This window comes from Apis florea, unplaced genomic scaffold (genome assembly GCF_048593485.1).
Source record: "Apis florea isolate Af1SG1 unplaced genomic scaffold, ASM4859348v1 contig_3391_pilon, whole genome shotgun sequence".
Classification (NCBI taxonomy): domain Eukaryota; kingdom Metazoa; phylum Arthropoda; class Insecta; order Hymenoptera; family Apidae; genus Apis; species Apis florea.
This window is the reverse complement of record NW_028256754.1, coordinates 3291484-3303810: the sequence shown is the minus strand read 5'-3', so window position 1 is coordinate 3303810 and position 12327 is coordinate 3291484. Positions and strand designations below refer to the sequence as shown.

At 35.2% G+C, this 12327-nt stretch overlaps 1 protein-coding gene across 3 annotated transcripts in view; it reads left to right on the top strand.

Annotated features, from left to right (window-relative positions):
• Positions 1 to 12327, top strand: part of nrm (neuromusculin) — a 378011-nt gene that overhangs the window by 310863 nt on the left and 54821 nt on the right. For all 3 annotated transcript variants that reach the window (XM_086912574.1, XM_086912575.1, XM_086912576.1), the window contains exons 7-9: positions 1494 to 1644; positions 5136 to 5247; positions 10310 to 10488. In XM_086912574.1, coding sequence (XP_086768700.1) covers positions 1494 to 1644; positions 5136 to 5247; positions 10310 to 10488 — 442 coding nt within the window. The remainder of the gene's footprint in view (positions 1 to 1493; positions 1645 to 5135; positions 5248 to 10309; positions 10489 to 12327) is intronic.

Sequence of the window (12327 nt, the reverse complement as noted above, 5' to 3'; positions counted from 1 at the left end):
CGAAAGAAATTTTTTATATTCATATCCTTAAATAACGAGACTTCAAGTTTAAAAAATGTTTTATATTTATTCTTATTCTTTTTTCTGCCAGTACTGTGATTACAAGACTCCCCTCCTCCCTCCCCCTCCCCTTCCTCTTTTAAATACACGAGAACATGCATGAAAACCTGTCAAAAATAAAATTTTCAAATTTAATTTTCTCAAAAACAAAACTTCAAATGAAAAAAATTTCCAAATTCAATTTTCGACTTGCTTCTCCCTTTGTAGAATCATCTCTCTCTCCCCCCTTTTTTTTTTTTTTTTTTTTTTTGATCGTACTAATCACAAAGCCCATCCCCTACAGACGAAAACTGGAGGAATAAGTAGAATTAAATTCAATTCTCTTCTCGAAAATCAAATTAAACAAAAAAAATATTCTACATTTCCCCTAAATAGAGTTCACAGTCGTGCAACGACTCGAAGACCACCCTCCACACAAAAATAGAACAGACCTCCCTTCTCCAATGTTATAATTAACAAGGATCACCCTCCACGTCAATCGTACACGAGAAAAATCAATTTTTCGAGCCTCAAGAAACCTCAGAATTCCCTTTCTCTTTATATATATATATATATAAATTTTCCATCCAACGTGATCCTTTTATTGCGCGGATGCACCGTCGAAAGGAGACCGCTCCCTGACCGCGCCTCTCCATTGATTAACTCATTGTTCCCCCCGCGCTAACTTGCATCCATCCTCCCCCAAACGAGAAGAAAGCATTTTTCTCTCGCGGATGGACAGATCTGTGGCGGGAACAATCGCGTGAAAGGCGGCGAAATAATTAAAGCGATGGGTGGTGTGCGGACATTGTGCGGCCAGATTGCGCGGTCACTCGCCCTCCTCGCTCCTTCCCGCCTTTTGTTCGCCCCGTTTTGCGTTTCGGTCGAACAACAAACGCAATTTTCTCTCCTTTCGCCGCGACGCGAAATCGAATTTCGAAGAAATATGAAACTCTCGAACTCTCTTCCCGACTCGATTTTTTCGCAGAGACGAAAATTGGAATCGGCCATCCTGGATTGTTTTTTAAAGTAATTGCGCGTTTGGATGCGGAGAGTCGAAAGTCATCGATAGGATCGATATCCTTCAATAACAGGGAAATAAAGTCGCGGATGTGTATTTCGTTGATCGATCCCGAATTTTAAATTCTCCATCTCGTGTTGTCGCGATTGGAAGGTAAATATGGAAGGAAGAATTACGATCTCGATTACGTTCTTCTATATTTGATAATTTCCAATTTGTATAGACAGATGAGAGGATGGGGGTAGGGTAAATTGGAAGGGAGAATCTCTGGATCAAGGATTGGAACGTGATAGAATAAATCTATTCCCGAGAGTAGCAGTTTTTGAAAACAAATAGCAAGGTTACGAATCACGAACATTTCGAACATTCGTCGATCCTCCCTGTTAACAAATGACCCCATTGACGATTTAATATATCTCTCTGGTGTTCGCAGGAGGATGGCACGTCGGTGACCATAGGTTACCTCGCTTTCACGGCCTCTGTGTACGACAATGGAAGAACGTTCAAGTGTTACGCCGAGAACTCGGTCACACGTTCCGAGGACATGAAACCGATGATAGAGTCGACGACGATCGAAGTTTTATGTAAGTAAGAAACGTAATTCTTTTATGTGCTGTTTCTTTCCCCTTCTTATGAATAGAGCAATCACCTCGTTCTTTTTTTTTTTTTTTTTTTTTATCTAAGGAGGAAAAACAATTTTTGAACGAATTTTACGCCAGTTTTTTCTTTGTTCATCTTTCAAGAGAGAAAGAGAATGTATAAAGCATGCAAAACTTATGGGTTTGATAGGTTTTTAATTGGGAAATGAAGATGGAAATATGAATGGGGATGAGTAAAAAGCATATATGAATAAAAATATTTTGATGTTTTGATGCAATTTTTTTCCACGTTAATTAAAATATTCCTTTAAGCATTTCGAAATAAAAATATGTTTGTTGGGGTTATATTAAGAAGATATTTCTTAAATGTTTTGACGAATAATAAATATCCACTAGAACTATCTAAATTATCTAAATTAAAATATTTTATCAAGCAAGATACGAACGAAAATTTTGCTTTCTATAAAATTAGGAATTATAGGCCATTATCCATTGAAAAAAGATTTATCGATTATAGTAAACGTTTAAATTCTTTAATGACTAAAGTGGAAAAATATGGGTCACGCATATTGAAACAAGATATAATTATAATAAACGAATATCGGAATGATCGGATTATAGCTTTTTTTGATTTTACACTTTATCATAGTTAAGAGAAGCTTTAACGTATTTAATAACATTTCGTTCCCTCGTTTTCGGTTCTTTTTAGCGCGTTAAAATATTCATTGCTCGATATACAAAGATGAAATATTTTTGGCACTGATGACTCTTCATACTTCCTTTCGAAAATATCCATTCAACTTTCGTTTCATCATTGAAATTATTGATAATCGATCGAAATATGTTCAAAAACTAAAGAGAATAAGATTCAAGAATAAATGTTGAACAAGCAAATGATAATTTTAGAATGAAAAAAACAGTGTCAAACTACTTTGCCAATTTTAAAATGATGATATATTTTACATAATTTTATATGATAAATTACATTTTATACATTAATTTTATACATAAACTTTCTCCATAAATTATTAATTTCGTAAAATGTAACTACAATTTCTTATCACGCAAAAAGGTGAATCGAAAAGGGATTAAAACGAAATCGGACAATTAAGCTCGTTGCACCGAAAATCGAAAAATCGAAAACATCGCAGTCATTGTCGTCGAAGTCGTTCGTCGATGGAATTACCATTCGCTTGTCTCTCGAAAGGCACGATTAAAACGAAATTTTTGCCCTACGATTCGTCCACAAAAAAAAAAAAGAAAAAGAAAAAAGGATCGCAAAGAATCGGCTGTAATTTAGCCATGTCGATCCGAAGAAATAAAGGTGCGCGTAACGACTCGAATGTTCTTCCGCGAGGGGGTGGTCGTGGAATTTTTTTCACCGTGTGTTTGATCAACGTGTAGGAGGCATGCCTGGAATTAAGTTACACCTCACAGATCACAGTTGTATATATTCCTGTTTCATTCCTCTCCAATTTGCTTTTTCACCCCGGCACAAAGGATATAATCGTAGATCCGATTAACCCGAATTAGATTCGTTCGATGCTCGTTCGATAATCCGCTAATCTTTTAGAGGAAAGGAAGAATATGTTCGAAATATCTTCGAATTGCTTGGGAATGCGTTTTGTTTAATAAAAATCCGAGGAAAGTTGTTGTTGTTTGTGGGATGGAAATAATGGAATTTCGTTCGTTTTGCAATTACACGTATTTTGTTACAGGAAGTGAAGAAACTGTGAAAATTCTTTACGTGTCATTAATTGTTATATTTTAAGAGGATATTTCATTTATTTATTTATCGTTAATTTTAAAATTAGATATCGGCGATGTTGTCATCACGATCTTTTTTATCGATTTATCGGATTAAATATCTCGACGGAACGATATATCCTCGAAGAAATTTAAAAATTACATTCTTTATCTTCTTCTCTCCGTAAATCCTTTAATGTTTTTCGACCAGAAAAAGCTCTTTTCATCTACCAGTCTCACCATCGCCATTAAGAAAACGTGGAGCATCATGGTAATCCCTCGCTATCTTACGACTCCATAGAATTGCAACGCATTCCATTCGATGCTGCTTAAACATCTCGGATAAAAGATCCTAATCTTCCCCATATTTAAAATCCAATTTCCACCTAACTAAATATACCTCACTCGTTTCATCCAGTTTTTACTTTCCAACTTCCACTGAAGAATCAGTTTCTGCAATTAATTTTCATAATATAATCTAAAAAGAAAAAATCAAACAGAAAAGGATTGATATCCAACTCCTTCAATTCATCCAAACGCTAAAAACTGCGAGGCTTAAGAAGATACGATACCTAACCTAACCTAACCTAACCTAGTCCAGCGTACTAACTCGCGCCACCTGGTGAAATTATTTCGAAACGTTCCCTTTCAAACCTTTCGTTACATCTCTTCAATTGCTCCACCCAGACGGAAGATTCCGTCATAACGAGAGACACGGGAGGAGGACAAGACTGTGGGAGCGTCTGGTTCGTGTTTCCATCTCGGGCGGGGGTGGTGGGATGGGTTTGGAAGGGAGAAAGTTTCGTTTTCGTAGCCAGCAGGAAAACTATCCACGGATTGGAAACGTGAAACTCGCGGGGTTGGCGCGTTTCCAACTTCCTCTATAGAGGGAGAGTCCACTCTCGCTTATTTACGAGGGTTTTGTTTTATGCCGGGCATTTTGCGCCGTCGCGTTTAAACATATCTCGCGGAACGCGGACGAGGCCTGCACCTTCCGCTTCCCATGACTTCGGGCAAGCGTTATTTTAATTCCAGACGTCTCGCGGCCACGTATTTTCGGAGGCATGCATATGGATACCCTTCCATTTCTACGATATCGATAGCAGTGCGCTTTTCTGTTACTGAAATCCTTTTTTTTTTTTATTTATTTTTTTTTTTTTTTTTTTTTGCTATTCATCGATAAGGAAAAGTCGATTCGAATTTTCATTGCAACGGTAATTTAATTTTTTTGTTTTGGAAAATTAGTTTTTATTAATCAAATCGTTGAATTCTTTTTTTTTTTTTTTCTCCAGTCTTCGTAGCATTATATCGTTCAATTTACGTGTTCTGTGACGTCATATTTTTCAGTTTCCTCTTTTCACGCGACACATGCTCGGCATAAAATCTCGGTGAAATAAGATCCACTCGACATCTCTTTTTCATCTTCGCGCCGAGAGTTTCCACATTTTCACGGGGGCGCTTTTAATCGAATTATCCCCGAGTTCTGTTTAAGAAACGCGAAGATACAAGTGGGCTACGACGTAGCGTGGATATTGTGGTTGTTTGGAAAATTTTTGTAAAAATAGTGTTGCGTTTACTTTAAATTTATTCCAATTTACATATTGAATAACATTTGTTGTTGATAGATTTTTTTCTAGACTTAATTTATCATTAAGTTGAAAGTGATTTTTTCGATAATTGTTAATCAAGAATTTGTATTAATGTATGAAAAATTAATTTCTCTTTTACAGATCCGCCTATAGTAACGATGAAGCCAGAGAATATCACCGTAAATGAAACCGTAGATTTTATAATATTTTGCGATTACGAAGCTAACCCGGCTACCCTAACGAGAGTATCGTGGTAAGTGAATTTTTATTAATTTAATTTAGTTTAAAAAAATAAAATATCAACCGTCTGATATTTCATATTATAATTTCTAAGAAATAATTTTAAAGCCGAATTCATTTATATCGGTGGCCAAATTCAATTATATTTTCATTACTGTAAAATCCTCTATAAACCACGAAGCAATTGAACATTGCAGTAAATCAATACTTAATAGCAGAAATTGGGGACGCAATTCATTGAACGTATTTATTCTTACATTTTCCAATATAGAGGGGAAATAATGCTTACTTTGTACAGAAATCTAATTACACATATTTGTGTTCGTTAAATATACGAAGATACGGTACTATTGATCCGAATTGATTTTGTGATTAACGAATGCACATACTTTAAGGAGAGGAGATATTTCTAAACGATTGAATAAACAAGTGAATTTTATTAATTTGATAAAGTAAATTCAATAATATTTTTAATCAATATTAATAAAATCTGGCAAGCCACTTGAATGAATATTGCTTGTACAATTTCAATAATTAATCGACGAAATTTTTATATACAAACACTTTTTTTTAACTTTCAATTTCCAAGAGTCAGTTCAAAATTACGTTCCACGAATATACTCAAACTTTGCATTAGGATAGATACTCAAAACAACAACAACAACGCGTCAAGTTCGTTCGTTCCATAAATTCGATGAAAATGAACAAAAAGTGCGTTCAATGAATCGTTCTCATTTATAAATAGGGAACATCTATAATTCATTGAATTTATCGTTTCCCATTAGAAATGAAAACAATGGTAAATTTCACGCTTTTATCCGCATATATCAGCTATCGGGATCGTGTTTATTCTTTCGTTTCGACCAATTTTAAAACACGCATGGCGAATTTCCTTAAAATAGGGTGTGCCACGTTTATGGCCCACTGGTCTCGCGATAAAAATTGATCGAACACGTTTTGAGCACAAATCGAAAAAAAAAAAAAAAAAAAAAAAGAAAGGAAAGAATCACGAATTTATGTTGCCTGTCTTTACCACATGGCCCACCCTGAATCACGTAAATCCATGTTTTTCATTCTTCAGATGTTGACACGTTCTCTCTTTCTGGTGAACGATTTTGCTCGTTTATCAAACTCTTCTACTTCCGGAGGAGGAAAGTAGCACGGAAAAGTGTTATAGATTCGTTTTATAGAGCGAGTTTTCGCGAAATCGATATAGAATTTTTTCACAGAAAGAAAAAAGAAATAAGAGTATATAAACGAGCGAGGAATATAAGCAAGAGGCAATTCAGCAAGAAATTATGTTATAACGCTGTTGTTAGGATCAAGGTAAATTGTTCCACGTTGAACGCACATTGAATTACGGTGCAACTCACGTTCTGAATAGAGTAATTGGTTGGAAACTTTATCGAAAATTTTTTATTTGTCTTCTTTTTTTTTTTTTTTTTTCTCTCTCCCTTCCAAGTTTCTGCGGTTTATCGTTTCTACTTCCAGGCGATAAAATTCTTGTTTCTTTTTTTCTCTCGGTCAATTAATTGTCCAGAAGTTTTAAATAATGATGCATCGAGTTTCATTACTTTCGTTCCTTTTTTTTTTGTGCGAGATAGAAAGTACAGACATATTGAGAATCGTGCATAAAAGAGATTCGATATATCGAACGCGTGATAAATCGCGAAACTGTCAAACCTAAAAAGCAATATTATTCAACATTGATCCATATGTTTTTTTTTTCTTTTTTTTTCTAAAAACCATCATAAATCTTCTCAACGTGTTCAAGGGCACATCATTTCCACGCAAAACTGCGATATATCAATTCGATGTAATGGAATAATTTGCTTTTTTCCCTTTACTCATTAATTATTCATCGTTTTCGTCTTCTTTTCTTTGTTATCAAATATTATACTCAGAATATATATCGTTGATTGATTCGATTCTCTATTTCCCTTTTTCATGAATTTACTACTATTTTCTCTAAAAGATTGTTTTCATTACTCTCAATTTTTAATTCATTCAATTCGATCTCGCTTTAATCTATTATTGGAATAACAATTGCGATTAAAATTACCGATTTTCATCTATTTTTACATTCAACCGTTCTTTTTCTTTATTCTCGATAACGAAGGGAATTTCGAGCTTTGGAATTAAAAATCGATTGATATATCGAGTGATACATTTTGACTTTCTCTTTCATTTTACTCTTTCCACGTATTCGACAAAATGCAAAAAGAAAACTTAGGGCAAACTATGGATCGTATCCCGATTCAATATGAGTTTGAGTACTCATCTATACCCTATAATTGACTCTTACATACATCGCAATATACAAGATTATTGATATATTCAATAGAAAACCTTTGGGTCGAAAGATCCGGAAGGAAAAGCGAACACAAAAATCTCGACCAACATCAAATTTTGTTCACATTATACAACATCGAATCCTAAAATTTCTTCTTCTTGAATGCTAATAAAAGCTGGCTGACTAAACGAAAGCCACACGTGTTTATCAGAATACCATTCCTCCGCTTCAGCATCGACCCATCAGCATCCGCGATGCTCTTTAAACGACTTGCTTTAAACGCGTTATCTTAAGAAGCGTTAGAAGACACCTCCATCGAACATCCTCCCGAGAATCCAACGTTCTCTGCGAAACTGGCCAACTTTATTGTGCTCGCGCGGGTTTATAACGCCTCGTCCTAACCGCCTCGACTAACCGTGTTACCAAAGAAAAAGAAAGAGAGGAAAAAAGGAAGGAAAACCGGCGGTGGCAAGTTAATCCTGGAACGAGCGAAGATTGGATTGAATGAACTTGGGCCGCGCGACGATACAGTTTCTTTATCGACTTATAACGTAATAACGGAAAAGCTGTTTTGCAAAAACGATTTTAAGCTGTTAAGAGGGTTTACGATGGGATACACGGTCGATCGAAGTATTTAGGCGGAAATTTTTGTTCCTTTGGTGTAGGAAATGTTATTAGGGGAAGGTTACTTCGAATGTGAAATCTTTTCTTATAAGTCTTGTTTGCGTTATTTTTATTGTTGTCGTTCTTCGATTACGGAGGAATCGCGATGTGAAGTACATTTTGTTGGAATTTATCTATTAAAGCGTTACGATACTAGAAGATTTAAAAAGAAAAAAAAAAAGTAAAACGAAATATCAGAGATTGAAATATCAGACGGTTTAATTTTTTTTTTTTTTTGAAAAACCATTTATCGATCTTTTACACCGATGATACTGAATTTCAACGTCAATATTTAACGTAGAATCACGTCACATACTCTCTGGCAAGTATCACTCCAGAGTTAATGATATTCTCGAGCCGCTCTCGAGCGGCTGAGTATTGATCAATTAACGAATTGCAAATGAATATATTTTGAATTGCAAATTTTTGCAATAGCCCTCGATCAATATTATTGATACGTGATTAACGCCCTACGGAATTTTCTTATTTAGCAGAAGCTTAAATCCCTTTTTAAAGGGAATATTCCAACCAAGAAGAAGGGGTGTGAATGAATTTCGTTCAACACCCCCTCAAAATCCCTCGAACCAACGAATATTTACGCGGCTTGGCGGGAGCGGCAGTGGAGGGATTTAAAAGTATCCAACGAGCGGCGGGCTCGACACCAGCATTCGAAACGTCAAAATAAAAAAGGCGCGAATTTATCGGGATGATTTATTATATTTTTCTCTTCGCCCGCCCTAAAAACCATATTTCACCCCGATGCATGTAATGGCGCGTGTACACGCGCACAAGAAGGGGAGGGGGTTGGTTTCAATCCATGGGTGTCTGGTTGTACGAGAGGGAAATATTTCGGGGTAAGAAATTGCCGCCATGCGGTGCAATAAAAATTCAACGAGCTCGATCGCACCGGGTAATTACCAGAGGGAAAGAGAGAGAGAGAGAGGGAGAGAGGTTGGTATGCGCTGATTAAGTGTCATCTGTTCGATGGCTACTTTACGCCTCGACATCGATCATCGATCGAGTTTTACCGGGAAAAATTGGAACGTGAAAAAAACGAACGATGCTCGTTTGATGTTGATGCACAGAGGGCGATGATACGGGCCGATGTTTTTCATAAATTTTAAAAATACTGCTTTTACAATTTTAAAAATAGTGATAGCGTCTGGAGAAGGAAAATATATATATTTTATTAATAATATTATTTAACCTGTATTTCTTTTAAATAATATATTATATTCTTTTTTTATTTGACGTATGTTCGATGATATACGAATGGAATATTTTTCAGTTCTATTTGACTTAAACTTAAACTAGTGTTTTCTGCTGATATTATTACACTATTTTATATTTACATATATTTGTCTGCACGTTGGTTTACTTTGCCTGTCATTTTCGTTAAATTTTCGTGTTGAAAAAAAAATATTACAACTTTTTCCTCTTTCATTGTTTTCAAATTATTATTACTTATAGTATGTATATGAGACAGAGAGATTATTTTCGTTTAGATTGTAAATCGATTTTCATCGTGTATTATTATTCCATGTCGAATATTAAAAATCACATGGATTTAACTGTAAATAGAATGAGAAAAGGGAACGCGTGTTTAATATTATTTGGTTCGCGTCAATATTCCTTTCGATTACGAATTAAAATATTTTTCATGGGAAAATGGAGATACCAGCCTCGATCATGTTTTTTCGCGCTGCAAATTGATTCGAGCGGGGTGTAATGTTCTAAAAATATTGAAAAATCTGAAACTGGCGTGCCAGTTGTTTCGTTCGATTAAATCAGATTTCCATGGATTCAGCACTTGCTCTATTTGCGTGACGTGTAATTTTTGGTCATTTTTGCGTTTTTCTTTTTTTTTTTTTTTTTTTTGGATTTAAAATTATCAAGGCATTTGGAATTTCGAAAATAATGATTTGCATCGATCGTTTCGTAGTACAAAAGTATTTACAAAAATATATAAATACAATCAAATACATTTAATATAAGAAGAAATTGAAAAAATTAATATATAGATATTAAGTAAAACAAAACGAATTGTTTTTCCTTTTTTTTTTTTTTTTTGGCTTTTTTACATACCCCTCTACAGAGTGTGTTTTATTTACTTGTTCAGGTATCGAGACGACAAGGAATTAGTTCTAACCGACGATCACTACGAGGGCGGTATCACGGAGCAAACGGCCCTCACCGTGAAAAATGCGACACCCAGTGACATGGGCACTTACAAATGTGTACTAGAGAATAACGTTGCCGCATCCGCTTCGGAGGACGTCATTCAAGTCTCTGTTCTGTGTGAGTATTTCGAAATTAGTGAATCCTGAAAATTCAAAAATCATATATATGTACACGTACACTTTAAGAGTTCGAAATCAGATTAATTCAACAAATTTTCTGCACGAAAAATTGTCCAAACAAATGTAAATCTATTAATCTTTACTAATTTTCGTGAAATAATATTACGTTAATGAATTTTCGACGTTGAAATAATCTTTTTGATAATAATTCGCAATATGAAAAGAATAAAATCGAAGAAAAGATACCTGTAGAAACAGTTCCGTTCCGTTTCGCATTACGACAATTTATCGCGTTTTATTCCGGTAAACGATATTTATGCGTTCATAAATTTTCGCGAGTTCCGCTTTAAAACCAATGCCGGAACGTACGTAATGCCTGCTCTTTTTTTTTTTATTCCCAAACATAATCTGTCCAACATTCTCTTTGCAAACCTTTTTTTTCCTCCCATTGTAAGTAAACGCCATTGATGGTTAAATCGGTGCACGATTTAACCACACAGACAATTCGAATCCAATTCGTAGTTAAATTAATAATTGTGATCAATGTGTCGTTAAGATAATATTTTTTTTTATCATATTAGTAATAATTTTATTTGTCGTTACTTTATGTTGGACTTTCGAATAATTGTAAAACTTATCTAATTTTAATTTTCATTTTTTAAAATTTGTAAAATCAAGATTCAAAAAGTCTTTCCATATGGCGGATAGCGTTGCATTTATCGCACGAATTTTATAATCTTTCCTATTTGTGCTTTTATTATATACAGTGAAAGCATTTCCACAAACGATGAAAAAGAATTTCTTCTGTTCCACAAACATTTCATTTTATCCTGAATTCGAAGGAACAAGTTTGCAACCAGTTAAATATTCGATTTCGAGGATGAAAGGATGAGGATGAAAAGAAACGTAACCACCCTCTTGTTATCGATCTATCCGCGCCATTTTGTCCTTGGCGCGGCCCATGCATTTCGCACTTATCTTCATTACAAGGACTAATTTCCTTCGGCCGAGTCTCGAACCGAACGATAAATCGTTCGACGATTATTTATTCGTCGGGTGTAAATCAACGCTGGTAAAAAAAAAAAAAAAAAAAAAAAAGAACGATCGAACGTGACGGGAGATGCAATTTATTCGTCGCGCCGTTATCGTCGCCGAATTTATACGCATCACGCCGATTTTACACGTGTTTCGACGATAAAAGGCCGAAATACTTGGCGATATTAAGTTATAATTGATCGAGCTGACAGGGCAGCCAGTCGCTTTATTTAAACGGGGCAAATGAAAAGCGAGGCGGGCATGCTGCGAATAATGAGGTATCTTAATTAAGCCGGACAATTACACGAATCGTCAAATCGGTCCGTTCGTTTTCAACAACGTCGGCAGACGTGAATCGTTTCATAGCCAATTTCATTATCGATCGATCTTATATCTTTTGTTGTCGCATCGAGTACGTAATTAGGATTCAGCCATTTTTTTCAATTTCTATTCGTACTTTGTTATGCACGTGTTTCTTTTTAATTTCGTTGTTTTGCTGTGGCTTATTATCGTCTGAATACGATCGTCTTGTTTTGCTCGCATCATCATTGCCATTGTTCGACCAGCTTGTCCTTAATTGTCTAATTAACGTCACTCGACTGTCATTTTGTATATTGCGGAATTGATTTTGAAAACATTGACAACATCGCGTGTAAGGTTGTAAGAAAATTCGTTTCCATTTTATTGAATTTTTCAACAATATTTGTCTAAGCCGAGTTTAGGGTGTCAGCAATTTCACAGGTATTAGGGTTATGGGGAAAGGGAATGATATCGAGTCAAACCAGTCGATTCTCCCTCTACA